Source organism: Pangasianodon hypophthalmus, chromosome 1, assembly GCF_027358585.1.
Source record: "Pangasianodon hypophthalmus isolate fPanHyp1 chromosome 1, fPanHyp1.pri, whole genome shotgun sequence".
Taxonomy (NCBI): Eukaryota; Metazoa; Chordata; class Actinopteri; order Siluriformes; family Pangasiidae; genus Pangasianodon; species Pangasianodon hypophthalmus.
The window spans coordinates 33215413-33241202 of NC_069710.1; the positions used below are offsets into that span (position 1 = coordinate 33215413).

At 38.9% G+C, this 25790-nt stretch overlaps 1 protein-coding gene and 1 non-coding gene across 4 annotated transcripts in view; both read right to left on the minus strand.

The window, feature by feature from the left end:
* The window catches only part of LOC113547543 (rho GTPase-activating protein 21), an 89992-nt gene extending 70521 nt beyond the window's left edge, over window positions 1–19471 (minus strand). Inside the window, exons 1-2 of one of the 3 annotated variants that reach the window (XM_053235273.1) lie at window positions 19039–19471; window positions 16816–17031 (exon numbers count right to left, since the gene is read on the minus strand). In XM_053235273.1, the coding sequence (XP_053091248.1) occupies window positions 16816–16875 (60 nt within the window). In that variant the 5' untranslated portion in view covers window positions 16876–17031; window positions 19039–19471. Of the gene's footprint in view, window positions 1–1555; window positions 1777–16815; window positions 17032–19038 lie in introns of those variants that run through there. The other 2 variants (XM_053235272.1, XM_026947923.3) reach the window with 2 other exon arrangements.
* Window positions 19472–22785: 3314 nt separating this feature from the next.
* On the minus strand, window positions 22786–22858 carry trnar-ccg (transfer RNA arginine (anticodon CCG)). Its single transcript has one exon. It is a non-coding gene; the product is annotated as a tRNA-Arg (tRNA).
* Between the last annotated feature and the right edge of the window lie 2932 nt (window positions 22859–25790).

A 25790-nucleotide genomic window follows, 5' to 3' on the forward strand; every position in this document is an offset into this window, starting at 1 on the left:
CAAGTTAATGAATTCAGGTACAGATAACTGTGACACAGACACACACACACACACACAGAGGATTTCCAATGTTACATATCTACACGGCCCACATGTTCATCTGAGCCACTGTGGGAACCGAGCCAGCCGGAGAGAGACATCATTCATGGAACACTTTCACTTCTATAAATAACAACGGTATCAGGAGAAAGTTTCTATCTCACTCCCACACACACAAACACACACACAAACACACACAAACACACACAAACACACACAGATAAAAACAGGACAGTGGAGACACAATGGAATATAATGGGTATTTTACTAATATTGCTAATATACAATTAATGTCATATATGATGTCAATTATGTCTCAACCAATAACTGATACTGACCCAGTCAGTACCTGTTCACATTTTTACAGTTAGTCAGTCAGTATCTGTTCATATTTTTACAGTTGGTCAGTCAGTATCTGTTCATATTTTTATAGTTGATCAGTCAGTACGTTTTTACAGTTAGCCAGTCAGTACCTTTTCACATTTTTACAGTTGGTCAGTCAGTACATTTTTACAGTTGGTTAGTCAGTACATTTTTACAGTTGGTCAGTCAGTACATTTTTACAGTTGGTCAGTCAGTACATTTTTACAGTTGGTTAGTCAGTACATTTTTACAGTTGGGCAGTCAGTACCTTTTCACATTTTTACAATTGGTCAGTCAGTACATTTTTACAGTTGGTCAGTCAGTACATTTTTACAGTTGGGCAGTCAGTACATTTTTACAGTTGGGCAGTCAGTACATTTTTACAGTTGGGCAGTCAGTACATTTTTACAGTTGGGCAGTCAGTACATTTTTACAGTTGGTCAGTCAGTACATTTTTACAGTTGGGCAGTCAGTACATTTTTACAGTTGGGCAGTCAGTACATTTTTACAGTTGGGCAGTCAGTACATTTTTACAGTTGGGCAGTCAGTACATTTTTACAGTTGGGCAGTCAGTACCTGTTCGCATTTTGTACAGTTGGGCAGTCAGTACCTGTTCGCATTTTGTACAGTTGGGCAGTCAGTACATGTTCACATTTTTACAGTTGGGCAGTCAGTACCTGTTCGCATTTTGTACAGTTGGTCAGTCAGTACATTTTGTACAGTTGGTCAGTCAGAACCAGATGTGAACAGGTACTGACTGACCATTCTGACAGTCTGCTCAGCTGCAGTAATCAATATATACATGTTTTTGACCGAGCCTCATTTCTGTTGTATTTCATACAGAAAATGAAATTCACACATATTTCTTGTCACAGAAACATAAATGTTTGATCGGCTCTGACTGCAACTCTATCACATCCACATGTTACTGAATCAAGCCATTCATTCAGCATCACTCAACTACACTGCAGTGTTACAGGACAGATAGCTGAAACTCACATGTATGGACACACACACACACACACAACCAGTAAAACCACAGTACATGGTACTGCTATAGATGAGATAGGAAACAGTGCATGACAGAAGATATACACACAGACATACAGACACACAGCCACACACACACACACACACACACACACACACACACCTGTGTGTTGAAGGCGCAGTACAGGTCACAGATCAGGCTTTTGACAGACGAGTTGCGGTTCAGCATGCAGCCCAGCATCCCGAGGTGAGCCATGGTAAGTGTGCACAATCACACCACTTCACCCCAACTCCATCCGCATCAGAGTGTGTGTGTGTGTGTACGTGTGTGTGTGTTCATTCGCAGGTCCTGTGGGCACCCCAGCACCCTGCAACGTCTACTCTCTGCACCAATGACTCCATGCTAATAGCGGACAAGGAAGACCGCTACACACCTGAAACCTCTCTCTCTCTCTCTCTCTCTCTCTCTGTCTCTCTCTCTCTCTGTGCTACATCAGAGTGGGAAAGCTGAATTGCACTCCATCCCTCTCTCTCTCACCTCCTCTATGTATCTCTCACTCTCTACTCATTCCTCCTTCTTTTTCTCTCTCGCTCTTCCTCTCATTTCCATCTTTTCTCTAAGACTCTCCATCTCTCTGCTCTCTGCTCTAGTTTTGTTTAAGGCATAAACCTCAGTGCTGCTTATGTAGCAAGATGCTTTACAACACACACACACACACACACACACAGTATATATATATATATATATATCCATATATATGTTGTATGTATGGATAATATCTATAATAATATAAATAGATCATTGCTCGATAATTTCTCATCAACACGTGTTTTAAATATGATTAAATGTCAGTTTAATAAGTTAATTAATATTTCAATTAATATTTTGATTTTAATAATCATAAGTCACGTGTCTGGTCTGATATACATACTTTGTATCAGAAATTAACTACAGCCTTTAAATTATTTTAGATTTAAATTAATAAAACATTTTAAATATAAAAAATAAAAATAAATACATTTTGTAGACATTAAATAAAGTATCACAGTGTTTATTTTTTTTAATGCAGTACTACTCTATTGCTCGGATCTTGTGTATTGTAGAAACGTCTTCAATTTATTTTAAGTAAAGGTTAGATTTTATTTTATTACCTCTCTTTCCCATCTTCACTTTATATATACTCATTAAAGATGAAAAGCTTCAGGGACAAATGTGGCGCTTTTTTATTTATGCAGCTGAGGGAAAAAAAAGTGTAAATATTTGTAAGGATAAAAAAGTGATTTAAATATGACCAGCTGAGAGGGAACACTGTCCAATCTGGCAACGCTGCACAGTTACAGAGTGATGCTGAGGGACAGGAGGAGTCCAATGCATATTTAATAACAGCCAGATGCCGAGTGTCAGTGTGACAGCATGAAACAAATCATGAAACATTAAAAAGGAGCTAAATCAGAGAGCCGAGTCAGAGAGGAGTATGAGGAGTACGAGGAATATGAGGAGTATGAGGAGTATGAGGAGTCAGAGAGGAGTATGAGGAGTACGAGGAATATGAGGAGTATGAGGAGTGTGAGGAGTATGAGGAGTCAGAGAGGAGTGTGAGGAGTATGAGGAGTATGAGGAGTATGAGGAGAGGAGTATAAGTAGAGGAGTATGAGGAGAGGAGTATAAGTAGAGGAGTGTGAGGAGTATGAGGAGAGGAGTATAAGTAGAGGAGTATGAGGAGAGGAGTATAAGTAGAGGAGTGTGAGGAGTATGAGGAGAGGAGTATGAGGAGAGGAGTGTGAGGAGTATGAGGAGTATGAGGAGTATGAGGAGAGGAGTATAAGTAGAGGAGTATGAGGAGAGGAGTATAAGTAGAGGAGTATGAGGAGTATGAGGAGAGGAGTATAAGTAGAGGAGTATGAGGAGAGGAGTATAAGTAGAGGAGTGTGAGGAGTATGAGGAGTATGAGGAGAGGAGTATAAGTAGAGGAGTGTGAGGAGTATGAGGAGAGGAGTATAAGTAGAGGAGTGTGAGGAGTATGAGGAGTACGAGGAGAGGAGTATGAGGAGTATGAGGAGTATAAGTAGAGGAGTATGAGGAGTATGAGGAGAGGAGTATGAGGAGTATGAGGAGTATAAGTAGAGGAGTATGAGGAGTATGAGGAGAGGAGTATAAGTAGAGGAGTGTGAGGAGTATGAGGAGTATGAGGAGAGGAGTATGAGGAGAGGAGTATAAGTAGAGGAGTGTGAGGAGTATGAGGAGTATGAGGAGAGGAGTATGAGGAGAGGAGTATAAGTAGAGGAGTGTGAGGAGTATAAGTAGAGGAGTATGAGGAGAGGAGTATGAGGAGAGGAGTATGAGGAGAGGAGTATAAGTAGAGGAGTGTGAGGAGTATGAGGAGAGGAGTATGAGGAGAGGAGTATGAGGAGAGGAGTATAAGTAGAGGAGTATGAGGAGTATGAGGAGAGGAGTATGAGGAGAGGAGTATGAGGAGAGGAGTATAAGTAGAGGAGTGTGAGGAGTATGAGGAGTATGAGGAGAGGAGTATGAGGAGAGGAGTATAAGTAGAGGAGTGTGAGGAGTATGAGGAGTATGAGGAGAGGAGTATGAGGAGAGGAGTATAAGTAGAGGAGTATGAGGAGTATAAGTAGAGGAGTGTGAGGAGTATAAGTAGAGGAGTATGAGGAGAGGAGTATGAGGAGAGGAGTATGAGGAGAGGAGTATAAGTAGAGGAGTGTGAGGAGTATGAGGAGTATGAGGAGAGGAGTGTGAGGAGTATGAGGAGTATGAGGAGAGGAGTATGAGGAGAGGAGTATAAGTAGAGGAGTATGAGGAGTATAAGTAGAGGAGTGTGAGGAGTATAAGTAGAGGAGTGTGAGGAGAGGAGTATGAGGAGAGGAGTATAAGTAGAGGAGTGTGAGGAGTATGAGGAGTATGAGGAGAGGAGTGTGAGGAGAGGAGTATAAGTAGAGGAGTATGAGGAGTATAAGTAGAGGAGTGTGAGGAGTATGAGGAGAGGAGTATGAGGAGAGGAGTATGAGGAGAGGAGTATAAGTAGAGGAGTATGAGGAGTATAAGTAGAGGAGTGTGAGGAGTATGAGGAGAGGAGTATAAGTAGAGGAGTGTGAGGAGAGGAGTATAAGTAGAGGAGTATGAGGAGAGGAGTATGAGGAGTATGAGGAGAGGAGTATAAGTAGAGGAGTGTGAGGAGAGGAGTATAAGTAGAGGAGTATAAGTAGAGGAGTATGAGGAGTATGAGGAGAGGAGTATAAGTAGAGGAGTGTGAGGAGAGGAGTATAAGTAGAGGAGTATGAGGAGAGGAGTGTGAGGAGAGGAGTGTGAGGAGTATAAGTAGAGGAGTATGAGGAGAGGAGTATAAGTAGAGGAGTGTGAGGAGTATGAGGAGTATGAGGAGAGGAGTATGAAAATTTTACTCAGAAACATGCAACACTGCACAACCTTTCTTTGCGTTTGTTCATCTGCTTTAATTGTTTTAATCAGCATGTGTTCAGCTCCTCATCACTGACTCCTGAAGAAACTCTCAAGACACACAAAACCTTTATTTTAAGTTTATATGTACAATAGAGGACAAATCAGTAACCTGAGATGAGCAGATTTCACGTCCAGGCTTTTCATTTTTTATTCGTAGTTCCCCGGTGGACAAGGAGATTCAACAACCAGAGAAAAGAAGGAAAACTCTACTCCTAGATTAACTTTCGACAGAAAAGTGTATCGTGGAATACGATATCGATATTTTATATCGTCATATCACGCAGCTCTACTACACACACCTGCTGGTTTTTACTAGCGGGATAATTTAGCCTGCAGCGAAGTCAGGTGATCTTTTCAGAATCGTGAACACGCAGGTTTGTGAAAACAGTGACGAATTATAATGCGCAAAATATAACGTGCAAACACGTCGTACAACTCTCCTGCTTACTACACACAGTCAGCTCGCGCTGAAACACTGAGAGAAAATAAAAACGCTACACATCGCGTAATCATAATCACAGCTCATAGCCGAAACGTTTACCAACAACTTGCGGACACAAATACGATGCGCTACATGATGGTACATACACGAGCTAGCACGTTAACTAGCTATCAAGCTCACCATGCCTTATTATTATTATTGTTCGATTTCCGGGTCAGAACATGGGACTGTGAGCTAGCTAATAAATTTATGATTTGTCTGCAACTGATATAGAAAATAAAAATAGTATTAACTAAATTTTAGAGAATAATTTGTTATAAATGTGATTTAAAAAAAAATATGCACTCTAATCACAGCACTGTTTCTTAAAAGTATGAAAATTCACTGAGAGAGAAAGAGAGAGAGAATTCAACGTGAAGCTCGCTCGACCATTTAGACAAAAAACAGGAAATAAGAATAGGAGATGAGGAGGAGTCAAAGTTTTCATCATATTTGATACATTTTTTTTAATACATTATTAAAAGTGTTACACCCTTAATAGCAATATAGTGTAACGTTAACAGGTTAAAAGCTATTTCACAACACACACTGCCACATCAGGAATAAACAAATGATCTGATTTCATACAGTTTTACTGAATCACATCAGCTCTGCCTGTTAATTAAAGACAGTCAGGTGTGTATAGTGTCAATGAATCTAAAATAAAACCCCTCCTCGTCCTCTCCGTCTGTGTGAGCTAATACTGAGGTCTGAACTCAGTGCACTGCCTCAGGACACACACACACACACACACACACACACAGAGGAGCAATGCCATGCAGAGCAGCATGTACACGTTATTTTTGGATCCAGATTCCATTTGTGGAAAAAAACAAATTGAGAATTCACAAGAGACTGAATGAAGATGGAACGAACATGAAGACCAGGACACACACACACACACACACACACACATCTGTATATCTATATAAATCTACCACCTGATGTCACACAGTAGGCCACAATGTGGCCAAAAAGAAATATGTTCATAATTTAATTTAATAAAATGTAAATTTACTGTAATTTCTGGACTATAAAGCAGCCAGAATTTTACCACAATATTTTATTTAAAATTGTAATATAAATGTAAAATTTATGTAAGATTTAACATTAGATAGGAAATTTGTGATAATGCCAACATTTGTTTAATTTTTTTTAATTTGTTGAAAAAATTATAAATATTTATTTATATATAAATAATAAATATTTATAAATATCATAATTATAAGTATATGTAAATAAAATGTATTCATTTGTTTGTTTATTTGTTCATTTATCCATCATTAATTATTCATGAAAAAAATCAAATTTGCAAATCAAATTTATAAGAAATTGAAAAAAAATTAAAAACATAAATACAATTAAAAGACAAATACATCTATATGTATTACATGTCATATACAGTATATATAATAAATATGTATAAATATAATTTTTTTCAGGTTTTCCAAACAGGGAATGTTTAAAAAAACATTTATAACCGTTCCTATGACACTGCTGCTCAAATAAATAATAAATATAATAAATAAAAATAAATTAATTAATTACAATTTTACGCCCATGTTTTAGAAACAGTTTAAGGAATGTTTTTACATAATATTTATAATCGTCCTATGATGTTGCTCCAACATTTTTGGTAAAAACAAAATTAAATTATATAAAATATAAATAAAGCATTAAATAAAAATGTTGCTGTGATAAGAACATTGCAGAGTAAACCAGAATTCCATCATGTTTTTGGAACATTGCAGAAACGTTATTTTTGTAACGTTAGATCCTGGCAAATGTGTTACTGATTGTCCTAATAACATTCTTGTTGTCCTTTGGCTGGTGATTCCGAGGTTTACAAATTTTCCGGGTGAGAAATCATCCGAATAAAAGAACTGCTACAGGGAATAAGTTTCTTTTTAGCGTTCCTGAATAATTTTCCGTGTACATCAGCTGGAATTTTCACCACGCAGATTTGATTAGTGTTTATTAGTTTTACACTGCGTCATTTCAGCAGACTTTTAAGATTATTCCTCGTCACACTGTACGAGATCCCAATAAAACTGTATGATAGCGTGTGTTCTGCATCTCCGATTATACGCTGAAGATCCTCTAACGATAGACCTGTGATTAAACAAAATGTCTGCGCTCTGTTTACGTCATCAATCATCCAGACATCAGCTCGAGCAGGAAACAGGCTCGCATCAAACACACACACACTCTTCATAGTGAGGTTGAAGGGTTTTTTTTTTTGTTTATCTCCATCATCACTAGCATTCCTGTAGCTGTTTCCTGAGTTTGCTGTCCTCTGATTGGTGGATTTCAGACGAGCGTTATAGCTGCGCTCACACTCCTCATCAAATGTTTCTCTCACGTACTTTATTGTTGAATGTCTTCAGTCTCAGTGGCACTAAATCAGTCTCTGATAAAGAATTCGATTTTACGAAGCGTGAGCTCTGCATGCGACACGTACGGCGTAAGTTGCGTACGGTAGTTGTGACAGTTTGCTGCATCATGTCGTGAAATAGCACTAGTGTTTACTGGCACTAATAGTTTTAACACTGAAAATAAAAGTCTCTTATAAAGTTAAACATTTCTGGATAACGCATTTTAAGTAACGACAGACTTACAAACAAACCCTAAAAGATCAAAACTGTAGCGAAAACTACACAATGTGCAACTACGGCAACACTAACAGGACAAATACTAAACTACACTCCACCAGCAAGGAGTGCTGAAGCGTTGTGAAAAAGGTGGAAGATTACAGAAAACAAAACTGCGAAATGATAAATAGGTACATTGACTCTTTTCTTCTTTAAGCAAACAGAAAGATACGGTACAGAATGGTACAGTCTGAATCTGATTAGCTCACCACTTCCAGCATTCAGTCTAATGGAATCAGTGATACATGTCAGATCACACACACACACACACACACACACACACACATCAACCAGAAAAATCAATCTCAAATGTGTATGTGTTGTATGTGAGTGTATAATATACTGTATGAATAATATAAAACAAAAATGAAGAATGTCAAATGTAAAGTTACTTTAAACTTTATATCATTTACATATATTTATTTAGTTAGTGTTTCTAAATTTTGACAAATTTTGTAAATGAATTTAAAGGATTTTATGAATGTCGTATTATTTACAGCTTAAATCCTTAATTATTGTGTCAGTTATTGAGTCATAAAATATAACAACCAATCAGATTCCAATATGCAAATGAGGATTGTACAGCATCACCGAGGGGGGGAGGGGGTGGGGTGGTGGGTGTGTTAGTGTATGTCTGTGGAGGCAATTTACAATTTGCATATTTATAGAATTGGGATTAAAAATGTTGGCGCCTCTTTTTGCACTTAATCACGTTTTGATTGTGGAACCGTCAGAAATGTGTTATTCACTACTGACGTTAACTCTATACACGTCTAATGTTAGCTAAGTTAGCTAGCTATTCCATATTATTGAACAAAACATTCTCCATTTAACACGACAGAAAGTGGGGACGCGACATCAGCGCATCTTTCATGCAGTAAAATGAGACGAAAGGAGATGAGAGATTACTGATGTGAAATAGGGGAAGGGGGCGGGGCTTCCAGAATCATATGATCTGCTATTTTTATCGGAGGAAAAATAAGACTGCTCGTTTTGTATAGTAATCCGAAGTTAAAATGTGGAGCTCCGATGCAAAATGCACAGAATTTGGAAGTTCTGCTTCAGTGAATCAGCTTTATGAAATTTTATTTGTGTTTGTTCTGTCCACTGTTTCAGCCTGAAAAAGCAGAAAAGCACTTCTGTTGTTCTACTGCTTGCTCATGGGTTATCCACTGAGTTTCCTCACGCACTCGTTGGTTGTTCTTAGTGCCTGTAGTACACCACTTATTTATCATTTTATCTGGAAAGTGCTTGCATGTGTGTGAGGATTTAGTAAACTGGAGAAATTTTATTGTTGCTCCTCTGTTCACGAACATGAACGGGAGATTTTCTCCCCAACCCAGAATCCTAGCCTCCCGATTTAAAACTTTTCATTACATCTCTCAGGGATGAGGCCAATCATATACCTGTCATTCATCCTGTCCATCATTCATTCACAAACTCATTCAGAATAAAGAGAGCAGAGACCAACAGGAAGCAGCTTGACTTCCTGTCAGGAGCCGAAACAGTCCCACGCTGAATAGCAGAGCTGATAACTCCCAGGTGAACGGGAACGGCTCTTCCCGGTCGGAAGTTGGGAATTTCGGTCAAAGTCCCCTGAGGTTTGGGGTCTCTAGTGATTCGAGAGGCTCAGCTGTGTCAATCAGAGCCAATCACAAGAGGCTGTTAGCTCATACAGAAGATCACAGCTAAATCAGCTAACAGTCTCCAATGCTAGTGGCTAAGAATGGAGTTAGCAGCTATGCTAGATAAAAATAAATGCAGTCAGACCAAAAAAAGACAAAAATGCAGAGCTAGAAGCTGCGGCTTCCTCCTTTCCGGTGGCACAACGCACAAGTCCATGGAAAAACAAGACAATTTTTGGACTTCTGGTAGAAATGTGACCGCACACACACACGCACACACACACACACACACACACACACACACACAGAGGAAGAAGCTTAAGCAGAGGCGCGGTGTACTAGATAACAGAGCACATGCCACTACTCTGTTTCTTGGCAACTATGAATAAGTGACCTTCAAGTGGCAGGAATTCCACACGAGGATGGAATACGAGTTTCCCTTTACAGAACACACACACACACACACACACACACAAGCGCAATAACAGAATTACACACTAACACTGAATAAATGCTAGCAAGATCTAGTGTAGCATTGTGAACTGATTAGCATTTACACAGTGAGGAATTGCTTTAAAATTGAGTCGTTTAGGTGACAGTAGGTCATTCAAGGTCAGATAGAGGTCAGATAGAGGTCACATCCTGCCATCTGTTCTGTGAAGAATTAGACAAGAGTTGGTTTTCAAATATTTTGACTTTATTTCCAGTATTAGTAGTGTACTGTTGTTGTGTTATTGTAGGGAATTTAGATAAAACCTTAGCTGGTTGCTGATGAAGTTTGTCAGTACGAATAACATCTGTCAAGTTAAATGGGTGGGGCTAATGCTTGTGTAAGCACTACCCTCACCAATCACAAGACTTTTTACAAAAGCTGTGTTTCTGTATGATTAGCCTTTTCTAATGTGAAAGTAAAAAGAACATTATTGAGCAAAAGCTAACTTAGTGAGAAAAAGCTAACGTTGCAAGTGAAAGTTAACCTAAAGTGTGAAAGCTAATCTGACCTAGCGGCTAAAATCTAACGTAGCATATGAAGGCTAGTCTAACCTAATGTCTGAACGCAAGCGTAGCTGTTACGTAACCCTATAACTCCACAGAGGCTGATTCCTAATTCTGTGCTGTTCTGTTTTATTGCATTGCAGAGTCTCAGAAGCCTGTCAATCAAACATCTCATTAGAATATTAGGCCACTCCCCCCATCCTCTTCTGATTAGCATGTTCATTACATGAGCAGTGTTTTATCACACTCCTATCTTTTTTTTTACTCAAACTTTGATGGATGTTTAACAGAGCACTCAACTTCATATGAAATTGACATTTCAAATATTTTATACTGAATTCCCTGAGAGTTACGTCCTCACATATCTCATATCATATTTAATGCAGCGCTGATTCTCGGCGTTATTAAGTTCAGAGAGGAGATATGATTCGATTCATTGTGCGCTGGATGAAAAACATTGAAGCTGAGCATCTCGTGCGTCTCCACCCCGCCTCAAATCAGGACTGGTATGAAAATATGTTTCTCTCTGCTGAACACATGGGCCTGTGGTTGCACACATCCAATTTTCCAGCATAACAGGATCAGTTTTTGGCCTTCATGCCTCGTTGAAAAGAATTCTGCTCCTTGCACTCGTACGGAGAGATGCTGGATAAATACAGGAGCAGATCTGCAAACAACTCACTCGCAAACCTGAGCACAAGGAGAGTTTAAATATAGAGCTGCTGAAACAGGGGACAACGGAAAGGCAAGAGGCTCAGTAACAAATCACAGGGTTATATTAATGCGCCCCTTCTCATACCTTATCGTTACTATAGTAACCGCTCATTCACAGGGACTCGTACAGCGCACGCTCCACGTAAACAATTCAAAAACTTGTAATCATTGATATGGTGAAGGAGATGTTTATTTAACATTTATGGAAGGAGTCTCCAGTGTCAGCACTCTGTAACAGTCAGATGAGTTTACGCGTCTTTGCCGTTTCTCAGTAACATGACAAGCTGCATTTGAAGATGCAGAGAAGAGAGAGAAAGAGAAAAGAGAGAGAATAAAGAGAGACTATTGAGGAAATGACTGTTTATAGCTGCTATAATGCTACAACTGCTGTAAGTGACAACAGGAACTAAGTAAGTTGCTCCATGGAAACATTAAATGTACCGATAAACAGATCAAAAAGTATGATATGTCATTCTTTAATACATAAAGAAATTGTAATTTTTGGCAAATTGCTTTGGTATAAGAGGAATAAACCACTTAGTGATGTGCTGTTATAGGAATGGACCATCTGACATTGAAAGAGAAAGCAAAGCCTGATCAACGTGCCTCAGCTGGTGTGTGTGTGTGTGTGTGTGTGTGTGTGTTCGATGGTTGTAGGGGGTTTCTCTTAATGACCAGGAGCAGCTGGGCTTTAATTACCCTCCACACCTACTGAGTGCTCTGACAGTCCAAGAGAGAGAGCGAGAGAGAGAGAGAGAGAGAGTTTCATCACTAGTGCTTCTCTCTGAATGTATTATTGAATGTATGTACATTTGTTTCTATCTATTTATTTCTGTAGTTATTGTTCTGACATGTTTCCAAAAGTCTGCTTTGGCAATGTAAAGCCTTTTACCATGCCAATAAAGCTACTTGAATCCGAAAGAGAGAGAGAGAGAGAGAGAGAGAGAGAGAGAGAAAGACAGATAGAAAGATTTGTGTATTTGTTTTTCTCACTGCTATTTTTATCATGGGTTTAAAGTAAAAAATGTTGTTACAATGATTTAGCAATAATGTAACTGTGATACCAATAAAGCTCATTAAAGTGAATCAAACTGAATTAAACTGAAGTGAACTGAATTCAAGATGAGCTCATCTAATCTAACTGATCTGATCTGATCTGATCTGAGAGGTCTGTGTCATCAGGACTGGAGTAGAGAATGACAGCAGTAATGTCCGAATCAATAAGCAAGCACTGTTTTTATTTCCTCAGCTCCTGCACTTCTGCTGCATTTCCCTCAGTAGGTGTTTATTATAATGCAGTGAGGATACTGCTGATCTGTATGAGTAATCCTTCTGAATCTGTTGGTTCACACATTTTATTTTTATTGTTGTGACGCATCATATTTCATTCCTGCAGTAACACAGACACTCCTTAATGACTAACACCTGATACCGACTCTGTTCATACACTCCTCTGTGTACGCGTGTGTGTGTGTGTGTGTGTGTGTGTGTGTGTGTGTTTATTTCACATTATTATCGCATTAGTTTCTCTTGAATCTTTATTTGGAAATATAAGATGTAAAGTTGTACTTATTATTCATCACTGACTGAAACTTTAGGATGATGACGTACAGTACATTGTACATGCATCACATTTATTTCATGAATGATTCTGTATTAATGCATGAAATGGATAAATTACATTTTATATATGTATAAAAACTTCTTCCTTGTCTTACTCAGGTAAAGGCTCTTAGCTTCCTGGAAGTCTCTTCGAAACAGGAAACTTTCCCCAGATGCAGGGTTCCACGTGGAGAAGAGAACCCTTTAATGGTCTTAATTTAGTATTTTTGTTCCGTGAAAGTGCACGTACCCGTACATAAAGGCTTTCTCTAAGGCTCTTTTTGAAAGCTGAGGACTCTAAACTTTCTGAATGGATTCCTTTTGTAATCTGATGAGGAGCCTTTTTGCTGTGAATTTCCCTCTGAGATTAACAGTGATCTATCTATCTATCTATCTGTCTTGTTATAGTAGTTGGTTTCTACAAAGATCTTTTAAGTGTTCTCCAGAGGGACAAGCCAGAGAACAGTTTATGGTTCTAGAGTGTACAGTGCAAAGTAAAGAACGGACTGAAAGCCTGAAAGACTGAAAACTGACCATGTGAAGCAGATTTAAACTCCTGGATGAATTTTTTTTTTTTTTATGAAATATAACATTATAGAGAGAATCAAGTGTTTTATGTGCATTTGTATTTTGCTTTTTCTTTGTTATTGCTATTTTTATTTTAAAAAAAAAATATTTGCCATTTCAATGCTTTTTCAGTACTATAATGGTCATGCCAGTAAAGGTCTCTGAACTGAATTGAATTAAACTGAACTAAATTAAGTCTCATGTTTATGTAAATTATAATCAGTTGTCAAAATAGACAAAAAAAATAATCAAAAAGCAATCAAATGTGTTTGCAGTCTGCATTGTAATTTCCTGTGTTTGGAATTGAATTGAATAGTGAGGTACCAAAACATTCGCACTGGCACTACTGTACATGGACCCGCCCTAATCCCTGCCCCCCCACATCTCACAGCCACACACTAACAAAGAGCAGCATCACGGATCCTCCGACTCCGATCCCACTCTCAGCACATTTTCTCCTCCTTATCGTTCTCCCTGAAGCGTCGAGTCCCTACAGACTTCAGCGCGGCAGATGGATGGAGCGATGGGACGTCTGCCCCTGTCTAACCCCCGTCTACCCCCCGTCTACCCCTCCCTCCGCCGCCGCCCGATTGGTCTGACGTAAAGCAGGCGCTGCAAGCCTCCAGGGAAGCATCGATCGGACCGAATTCATCACTGACATGAAGGCAATCAGCCTCCGCAATTAAACCTCTCGATATGGGATTAACCAAGCACAAAGCAGCTGATACACACTCTGCCGTCTCTCAACATGGGCGTGGCGAAGGGCCGGACAAGTAGAACAACCACTCACCCTTTCACCTAACAACATATTTTTTATCTTTTTATTTGTACATCCACAGGAAAAAAAAACGTCATTCAATGCCACTGTGACTTCTGGGGTTTCACTCCAAGGGGAGGGGAATACTTATGCAAAACAAACTTTACATTTTTTATTTAATTTAATTCTACAAACTATACTGATTTTTTTTTCCCCACCACAATATTACAGAGTACTCTGGGTTGATTCATGACATATAATCCTGATTAGGGCGGCGAACCCTGATGCTACCACCAGCATGCTTCATGTCAAATGAAGTCCCTTTCAGTTCCAGATTGTAACACTACCAAATGTGGAACAGTTCAAGAGCGGTGAATATGTATGGAAGAAGAAACCTGATTTATGACATTAAGAACCCTCAATCATCCAGCAATCCATTCAAGAACCCTTTTTCATGTAGGTTAATGTTAAACCCCCGACAGGTTCCTCTAGAATAATGAGCTATTCTATACGGAGTTTGTACCACACGCTTACCCAGTTAATACACACACTCTTAGAGAAAAATAATTCCTCAAGCATTCTTTAAGTTTTCTTTAAGCTTTCTTTAAGGGTTCTTTAAGGGTTCTTTAAGGGTTCTTTAAGGATTCTTTAAGGGTTCTTTGGATAATTAAGGGTACTTTGCTTCTAAAAATGGGTTCTACTTGGAAGAAACTATCTAATTTACTACAGATTTACCACATGATGGAGTTGGACATCATGATCACAGATATCACAATATCTTTTTATAGTATACTATTAAGTCATGTGACTTCATGTTACATTTTATTCTATTCTATTCTATTCTATTCTTTTCTTCAATTTTATATGGTGGTACAATAACATTTCTGTTTGTTTTTACACTTTTTTTGTTTTATAACAATTTCAAATCAGCTGATTTGATGTTACAAGTTTGTACTGAATCTGTTATTAAATCATTTCTTTAATTTCTTTAATCATTTATTTAGCTCAGTCTTCGACACATACACACATACACATTGTAGGGATGTATTATGATAATGAGACCCTCAACAAATGTACAGTAATATAATATATCGCAATATTAGATCATACTGATATGATCACTAAACCCCTAAACTCCACAAATCAACTTTTCAACCACGGGGAAAAAATAGAAAAATTCACACCATGGCCTTCAGAACACACAAAACACACAAAACACACAAAAACAAACTGGAAAAATAAAAAAAAAGTCAAAACATATTGTAAGTGTGTGTGTTTAGGACCCCGGCTGAGAATCAGAGTTACACTTTAACTTCCCATACACACACGAAGGATGACCTCAGGTGACCTCATGATCATCATAACTGATTAACACACCAGGCTCGAAGTTCCTCCTGCAGCATCCACGTCACGTGTGTGTGTGTATGTGTGTGTGTGTGCATGTTCTTCTCACTCCGTAACAAAACTCAGGACTTTATGAGATGCAGACGGCTGTTTTACACACTGTACCCACCCGCGTCACACACACCGTGCGGTTTTGGAAAAGCACAGTGCGTTAGAGTAAACACTGTCACACACACTTCAGTGGTGCAGTTACAGACACTGCACATGGCCTCGTCCCAAATCCACACTGCCAACTTTGGCAGCTCTGAGACAAACAAACACAATTACACCACACACAGACGATCTCCAAAACACTGTCTCACTTTATTACATCAAGTGCACTAGGAGTAGTGTGCAGCCAACAAACCAATGTGTGTAGGTCGTAAACAAGTGCACTAGAACTAGTGTTTAGCAAGTAAATTACTGCACTAGTAATGCGTGAAGCTGGAAAACAAGTACACTAGAAATGGTGTGTGTAGCTAAAATAGAAGCGCACATGAACTTGCTAGAAGATTGACAAGTGCCCTAATGCTAATTTTTGTGTAGCTAGAATGCAAGTGCACTCGAACCAGTGAGTGAAACCAAGTGCACTAGAAATGGTGTGTGTAGACAACATATGCTAGAACATGCTAGATGTGTGTCTAGACGGATTACAAGTTCACTAAAACTAGTGTGTGTAACTAGAACACAAGTGAAGTCAGGGGTTTTAAAGTTTACAGTTCTAGTGCACTTGTGTTCTATAACTAATCTGTCTGGCGAGTACACAAGGGCACTACACCTCGTAAACTTTAAAATCCCGGCTTCAAAGATATAATCAGCATCCTGGCGACCTCAGGAGCCGAGAGTTGAGGGTTCGAGTTCCACCTGGGTTCACACCACGCCTCTATCTAAAGGAGACCATCCTCCTTAGTGAGCAGGTAAAGAGGGGATTAGTTAGAAAACTAACCAAGGGGTCAAGGGTAGCTTTCGACATGATACTACCACCACCATGCTTCACTCCCAACAAAGTCCATTTCAGTACAAAATGTGATACAGACACAGTGCTCTTGTGTATTTGCCACATACACACACACACACAGAGTACTTCTAGCACACACGTGTGTATAGTCAGTATATACTGAGTTTGAGTAACATCGAATCTCAAATATTCACATGTGATGTTCATGTCTTACCTCACACGCTGGCGATGCGGCTGCACGTTCCCCGTCATCACCCCGACGCGTCGCCATCATTTCATTCCAAACCACCAAGGAGAAGCTCCGTTACATCCCACATGGAGAGAGAAAGGAGAGGGAGGACGTCCAAAAAAAAAAAAAAAAAAAAGCCGGGGAATAATAAAGGTCTAATCCACACCGTCTGCTCTTTTCATGTTCACTGAGCGCTCAGATCTATAGAGAATTAAAAAAGAAGGACAAAGTCAGGCTGTGCCGGAGAACCGTTAGATTCCGTCAGTGCGAATAAGGACACAGTGTGAAGAGAGCGCTTGTTAGGAAAAAGGAAAACAGCTGGAGATGTGAAGACGATGAAATATTACAAGTCAGAGTCAAAGGTTTAAACGTGAACACAACGTTATATCCCTCTGTATACACAACTATACAATAACACCATTAATACCAGCGCTCACTCCCTCTTCACTTCATTCAGGAGGAGGAAAGAGACATGTGGAACCTTACTTCAGACAGACACGACGCAGAACCGCACGTCTAATCCTCTGTACCGTGTGGAATTATTCTAAACACCAGGACTGAACGGAACTGTCACTGCGGCTCAGAAGTTTACACCATTCAGAAAAGATTCACACCCTGTGAACTGCGATCTTAAAGGTTCTTAAAGGCTCTACTCATACGTGGAAGTGCCTTGTGGGGGGTTCTACACAGAACCTTTAAGGCTCAGCCCAGAGGGACTGCTGAAGAAACCCGTAAGGGTTCTAGATCAGACCTTCTTTCTAACAGTGTACAATGGCCTGAAACATTTTACAGTTCAGGTTTACTTTAAGGGTTCTTTAAAGGTTCTTTGGCTAGTTAAGGGTTCTCTGTGTCAGTAAATGGTTCTACATGCAAGCTTCTCTGAGAGGAAAACACTGCTGTCGAGTTTTACAGAAAACATTCAGGGGATTTCCCAGAGAGATGAACCAAAGAATCTCACAGACTCCTTATTTTTTTTATTTCAAAATGTCCGTCTGTCCATCCATCCATCTGTCCGTCCGTCTGTCTGTCTGTCTGTCTGTCTGTCTGTTTGTACGATCAGTCCAGTTTGTCCATCTATCAGTCTGGGTATCTGTAAGTCTATCTCTCTGTCAATCTTTCTCTCTCTTCTATCTGTCTGTCAGTATGTCTATCTGTCCATCTATCTCCCTGTCTGTCTATCATTCTATCTATCGGTCTACCTGTCTCTCCACCTGTCTGTCGAGCAATCCATCATTCAGTCTATCCACCTGTCTATCTCTCAGCCTGTCTCTCTACAGCACTTTATTTTGCGATCAGAGCTGATACTGAAGTGAAGTCTATAGAACATGTAGAACCCTTCTGGCTTGTACTTCAGAGGAACCCTCAAGTTCCCATGTAGAACCCTGGAACAGAGGGTTTCCCTCTGAAAGGGTGTGAAGTAGAACCTTATTTTAGAAAGCTAAGAACACCTCGGTATCCAAGGATGCCTTAAAGAACGTGTAAAGAGTAGAGATCTGAGTATAGATATTTAAAATCTGATCCACTGAGCCGTATCCGAGCCGTATCCGAGCCGTATCCGAGCCTTATCCGAGCCGTATCCGAGCCGTATCCGAGCGATATGTTACACTGTGATCATGCGAGACAGATTTGGATTTCACTCAGGACACAGATGGTCACCACACTGGTGTCAGAGCATGCAGAGAGTCTGGAGAATTTCCAGAATAATAATGAGATGATCGTGATATCGGTATCGCATCGAGATAACGGTGAGATCGGTGTATCGGCGCATCCCTAATGCATGCAGGCTGTGGCACGTGAGCTGCAGACTGATCAGTCTGAATTCTACTGAGCATGGAGACGTGTCTTCTCTCTCCTCAAACATTAAACGCATCAAAGCAAATACTTTACAGCATGCTGTCATTATAATGATCGTGATGTCACTAAAACCCGTAACCCGCGCGTGCGTCCGTGTGCGTGCGTGAGTGTGTGCGTGTTTCGCGCGTGTGTGTGTGTGTGTATGTGTGTGTGTGTGTGTGTGATGTTTACACACAGATCCTCATAACATCCTCCATATACACCAGCACACAGATACTGATATTCATCATTCCATACATTCACTGCTCATAAAGAAATGACAGAAATGAAATGAAGCAGATGTTATGTTCTTCATGTTCTTCATGTTCTACATGTTCTTCATGTTCTACATGTTCTTCATGTTCTCTGTCCTACCTGTTAGAAAACGCGCAGAACCACACAGACGCCGGAGTGAAGCGCATGATCCACTTTCCCACACGCGCGTACACGTACACACACACACACACACTCTCTCACACACACACACGTTTTGTTTTATTTGTACTCCGACAATATGAAGTGCGCGCAAAATGAATCCGTCATCGCCTCAAATCCAATGAAATCTGGAGAAGGTTACAGTGATCGTGTTATTCCGTTAAGGCGCGCGCGGGCGTGCGTGAGCGCGTGCGTGCGTGCGTGCATCCTCCCCGCACCGTGAGTCCGTGAATCCCGCACAAAAGCCGCGGACACTTGTTCCAGTGTGGAAGAAAAAGAGAAGCAGAGAGAGCAGGGCTGGATGGGGCTGAGCTCTGATCTGTGCGCTCCCGGAGTGTCCGCGCGCGCGCGCACGCGCACACACACACACACACACACACACACACACACACACACACACACACAAAATGCGCTCATGCCTCCCCGGTACGGAGACAAACAGCGCCCTCTAACGCAATCACAATTCATTTCCTGTTGCTGCTCCTGTTTCAGCCAATCAGGTGCGTCCTGGCAGAGGCGTGGTCAATCAACCTGTTCGATTAGCTAGAACAGTCCTGTGAAGTGTTCCTCTGTATGAAACAGCAACATAATAATAATAATAATAATAATAATAATAATAATAATAAATAAGAGCATTAGATTTACATTACTTCATGTTCTTCACCCTGTACACTGCAGACTTTCAGCTCGGATCTCTGCCACCTTCAGAAATTTTCTGACGACTCTGTGGAGCTCAGGTGCATCAGGGATGGACAGGAAGAGGAGAACTTCGGTGTGAGAAGAAACATCTGCTCCTCCAAGGAGATGGTGATGGACTACAGGAGGAAGAGAACCACAACCAGCACCATTACCTTCATGGGTCAGGACGTTGAGCTAGCAGACTCTTCGTTCTGAGGAAGCTCAGGTCCTTTAATGTTTGCAGCAAGATGTTAGAGATCTTCTCCCAGTCTGTGGTGGCCAGTGCAGTGTTCTGTGCAGCAGTATGCCGGGGAGACGACATCAGAGCTCAGCAAACGGATCAGGAAGGCTGGCTCGGTCCTGGGCTGCTCTCTGGATGGTCTTGAGGTTAGAAAAGAGGACACTCGATAAACTCACAGGACAAGAAACAGCATCCTCATGAAGATTCGTTCAGCTGGGCTGTAGAGAGGAGAAGATTCGTTCAGCTCAGCTGTAGAGAGGAGAAGACTCGTTCAGCTCGGCCGTAGAGAGGAGAAGACTCGTTCAGCTCGGCCGTAGAGAGGAGAAGATTCGTTCAGCTCGGCTGTAGAGAGGAGAAGATTCGTTCAGCTCAGCTGTAGAGAGGAGAAGACTCGTTCAGCTCGGCTGTAGAGAGGAGAAGATTCATTCAGCTCGGCTGTAGAGAGGAGAAGATTCGTTCAGCTCGGCTGTAGAGAGGAGAAGATTCGTTCAGCTCGGCTGTAGAGAGGAGAAGACTCGTTCAGCTCGGCTCTCTCTCTCTCTCTCTCTATACATATATACATATATATATATATACATATTCTTATTTTGTTTCATTTAGAATATTAAATTACTTTTAGTATACTATTTATGTTCCTTCTATAAGTGAAATTTCCCTCTGGGATGAATAAAGTGATCTATCTATCTATCTATCTATCTATCTATCTATCTATCTATCTGTCTGTCTGTCTGATAAATAAATAAGTAAATAATAAATAAATAATGTTACATATTACATATATTTTGCAATAATTTATTTGGGAAATTATAAAACAATGACTTTTAAATGTAATTTTCTACTTGTATTATCACAGATTTTCTGTTATATATTCATAGATGTTTATAGAATTTAATGCAGATGTGTCAAATAAATAATAATAATAAGAATTATTATTATTATTATTAGTATTATTATTATTATTATTAATCAGCAGCAGCATCACAAATAATTTCACAAAAATCCTCCAGTGCATTTTACTTTTATTTATGGATGGGAAATTTAAACTAAATTAAAATTTAATTAATTAATTAATTAATTAATTTGTTTGTTTGTTCATTTTAATTTAATTTCAGTAAACAAATACAAATAAAAGGGAAAACAGGGATTTTCTCTATTATTTATTTATTTATTTATTTGTTTGTTTGTTTGTTTGTTTGCTTGTTTGTAGATTTATTTACATAAAATTATTTGAAAACTTCAGAAAATAAATTTGGTATTTTAATGTTTTTGACAATTTTTTGTTTGTTTAAAATAAAACAAATTTTTCAAATTTCATAATACGAATACAATAAAAGAAAAAAATAGCAAATATATTTGGGATTATATTTTTCATTTGACATTTATTTGTTTGTTTGTTTATTTAAAGTTAGAAATTAAGCTATTTTTTAAAAAAAAATTCACAATACAAAGAAAAAAGAAATACATTTGGGATCATTATTTATTTATTTATTTATTTATTTATTTTAACCTTATTTTTGAATAAATGAAGCTGGTCTTTATCTAAGAGTACTTTATCACGTCAGTACTTCACTGATGGGGTTTATAGTAGAGTGTGAGTGCAGTGAGACTCCTATTGACTGTGTAGTAGGATGTTATATAATATGCACACACACACACACACACACACACACACACACACTGTTAATACACCACTGCTGGATGAGACACAGGCCTCTGAAAACATTTCATTCAATAAATTTAATCATGACATCATATAAACATTATTAAAGTGAACGTTTGTCCAAAACTGAAATGTTCACCTTTAACCCAAATACACTCAGTCACACAGGACGGCTTCTGTGTGTGCCGTTTGACCTGTTGAGCTAAATTTCTGCTGACAATGACCACTTTCACACACACAAACACACACACATGCGCGCACACACACACACACACTGGGCATGTAACTGAATATGAATGCATTATGCAGAATGAATCAATAATGTGGTCGAAACTGATACAAATACAGACACAAATAGCAGGAGCAATAAAAGTGTGTTTTTTTTTTTCACTGGACGTCTGGTTGAGGTTAGAGGTGTGTGTCAGGACCAGGAGCACGAGCTGAAAATAAATCCTCACATACACTCTCCCCCTGAGCGCGGTGCTGCTGCTGGAACCCACACATGATGTACAGTCTTTGTATTAGCTTTGTTAGCAGATTAGCAGCATGAGCTAACTAACTGCCACCATATACTTATATATCTGTATTTCTTCTTAAATAACACACTGATCCGTGTGAAAATTGGTTGTTTGATTTACATGTGATGTGCTTGGCTTCATATTAGCTATTAGCATATTAGCAGTGGAAGCTAACTGACTAGCTAGAAACACTCTCCAGAGGCACTAGCGATCTCTGCTACTTCCTTCCACGCTTTATTGTTCTCTGTAACGTCTCTATCCACGTTTAACGCGAGGTCGTATACGGTTATAAGTTTTTCTTCCATTTTTTGAGTCTAAGAGCTAACTACAGGTAGGAACTAGCTGTGAGTTGTGAGCGGGGAACTGAAGAAACGTCGGACCACACGTGCCATGAGATTGTTCTGAGGAATCATTCGAGACAGTTGTTAGCATTTGTCATCTTACTTCAGATCTTCTGTGAAAGAGAAGAGCTCTGCTGGAGGGATTTACACAGAACCTTGAAGGGTTCTCTCAGAGGAACACCTTAGAGAGCTAGACAGAGCCTTTTTTTTTTAATATAAACAGAACTGGTTAATAGTAGTAGAGATGAGCGACCCAGATGGGACTTGAACCCACAATCCCCAGCTCCGGAGGCTGATGCCTTATCCATTAGGCCACTGGGCCACATGAAGATGGACCACTGTTTGTGTATGTGTGTGTTTGTTTGTTTGTTTGGTTATTTGTTTGTTTATTGGTTGGTTGTTGATTGTTGGTTGTTGATTGGTTGTTTGTTTGGTTGGTTGGTTGGTTGTTGATTGTTGGTTGTTGAATGGTTGTTGATTGTTTGTTTGTTTGTTTGTTTGTTTGTTTGTTTGGTTGGTTGGTTGGTTGTTGGTTGGTTGGTTTGTTGGTTGTTGTTTGGTTGTTGGTTGTTTGGTTGGTTGTTGGTTGGTTGGTTTGTTGGTTGTTGTTTGGTTTGTTGGTTGTTGTTTGTTTGGTTGGTTGGTTGTTGTTTGGTTTGCTGGTTGTTGTTTGTTTGTTTGGTTGTTTGGTTGGTTGTTGGTTGATTTGTTGGTTGTTGATTGGCTGGTTAGTTGTTGGTCTGGTAACACTGCATTCCAGCATTAATTAGTTTCCTTTAGCACAGTAGTTTAATAATTTTTTTTTGTATTTATTAAAGAAAGAAGTCATACTTTTTATCCATTTAGAGTTACATTTAACATTGTGGAATGTCCATGAAACAAGTTGTCACATACATTATAGCAGCTATAAACAGCCGTTCCCTCACCAGCCTCTTTTTTTCTCTCTAAGACAAAAAACTCAGCTTGTCACGTTACACAGAAACCACAACGAGGTATAAACTCCTCTGACTGTTACAAAGTGCTGACACTGGAGACTCCTTCCATAAATGTTAAATAAACAGAGATTTTACTTTTTTTTTTCACTGATCAGATATCCAGGATCCAAAAATATTGGAAATGGGTTTGGTTTTGTTTTCAGACACAAGACACTTGATTATATTTTTGTTAGGAGAGACTGTATTGTATACTTTATACTTTATACTTTATTATATCTGCAGTGAAAGCAGTGCTCGTGTTTTTAGCTATGTATTTATCCTGTATTTTTTTTCTAATGCTTCAGTTAAAAAATATTTTAAAGCTTGCTAGTTTTAAAGAAAATAATATATACATATAAGAAGAAATGCATCAGTATAAATGTGTCAGAGCTGCTGTTATAGAAAATGAATCAACACCTTCTGACCAATCAGAACGCAGTATTCAGCAGCGCTGTGATGTAAAACAGCTTTATTAATCTCCAGATGTCTTGGAGTTTCTCCCACACAGGACCTGGAGCTGAAGAATGCATGAAGAAGAGAGTTTGCAGCTCGTGTGGATGAGAATAAAGAGCCTCAGTGTGTCGAGCTCGGCTGTCTCTCACTGCCACAATGCAGCCGGGACAATGAGAGCGACTCCACTGACCCCAAGTGAAAAAAATAAAAAGCTCTGAGCCTCAGAGAGGGGGCTTTCACTCGCCTATTGTCTGAGAGCCTTCACAGAAACAATAGCAGATTTAAGCATTTATCTGAGTGCACACACATTTAATACACAACCCATCACTTTCACATGCTTACGCTCATACGAACTGTTAGTTAAACTCATAACGAGATACAATTCATCAGCATACATTACAATAAACTTCAGTCAGGTTCACGTCTATCCAGCTCTTTTAGCTTTCATTTTAAATAAATATGTTTATGAATTTGTTTATAGTACTACATAAACACAGTGAATATAACATTTGTTACACACAGTTTCCACTTTACCCAAATCCTACTAATATGCTAATTATTATTAAATTAAACTCCCCCACCTTCATGCTCCGCCTTCACTGCATGGTTTGTATTTGTATACTGCAACATGATTGGCCATTTTTGATGATGCAGTCAACTGGCCTTCTGTTTCTTTAGGGAGTGCAACAAACAAACAGACAAACAAAGAAACACACAAACAAACAAACAAACAAATAGCAATCTGTAAATTTAATCTGAAAGTATTTAATCATTATAGATTAAATTTATGAACATGGGTAATTAATTATTTAATTAAAACATTTAAGAGTAAAAACATTAAAAAAAAAAAAGGCTAAAAATTTGGGATTTTATTTCAGTTGATAGTCATTCATTCATTCATTCATTCATTGTTGTTTTACAATAAATAGATAAATAAATAAATAAATAAATAAACCATTCCCTGTGACAACTGAAAATAAATTCACAATTCCAAACTATTTTCTTAAAATTTATTTTTATTGTATTTGTATTTTTATTCAAAAATGTAAAAAAAACAAACAGAAAATATTTTACACCTTTTTGGAAGACATATAAATATATATTCTTTTATACATTATTTTTTTATTTTTTCCATTCTTACTCTTCCATGTGTTATTACCTCATCATTAATGTTTAATAATAACACCAATAAATAATAATAAACTTTATATAAAGAGAACTTTTCATACATGTGGTGCTGTACAAGTGCTGTACAAACAAGTCATACAAATTAAAAGATTAAAAGTAATGAAGTAAAAGACCAAGGATAAAATAAATGATGAAGTAAAAAAGATACAGAAAATATAAGTACAAAAATACAGACTAAAATAAAATAAAATTTAAAAAATAAACAAACAAAAAAATAAAACAATTCAAAGAATTTTACAAAAAAAATGGAAATAGAAATACTGAATTATATAAAAACCTCAGGAGTAAGATTTTTTATTAGTGTTTTATTAAATCAGAGTGAACGAATTTAAAGGAACAGTGTTTGAGATATCAGAGAGGATTATGGGAATCACATGACGTCCGGGGTGGGAGCGCGGGACCCAGCGGGGTGGGGGTGGGGAAGGGGGGCATCAATGGGGGCATCAAGGGGGGGCGAGGGGGGGCGAGGGGAGTGAGAGAGATCAGCTAATGACGAGAGACACAGCGAACAAAAGGTGAATGGAGGAGATGGACTCTGTGTGTGTGTGTGTGTGTGTGTGTGTGTAACAGCAGCTGCTCTCTCTCAGCAAGGAAATCTACTAAAACTCTGAAATCACACCCTAACACGAGTTAGTGCAC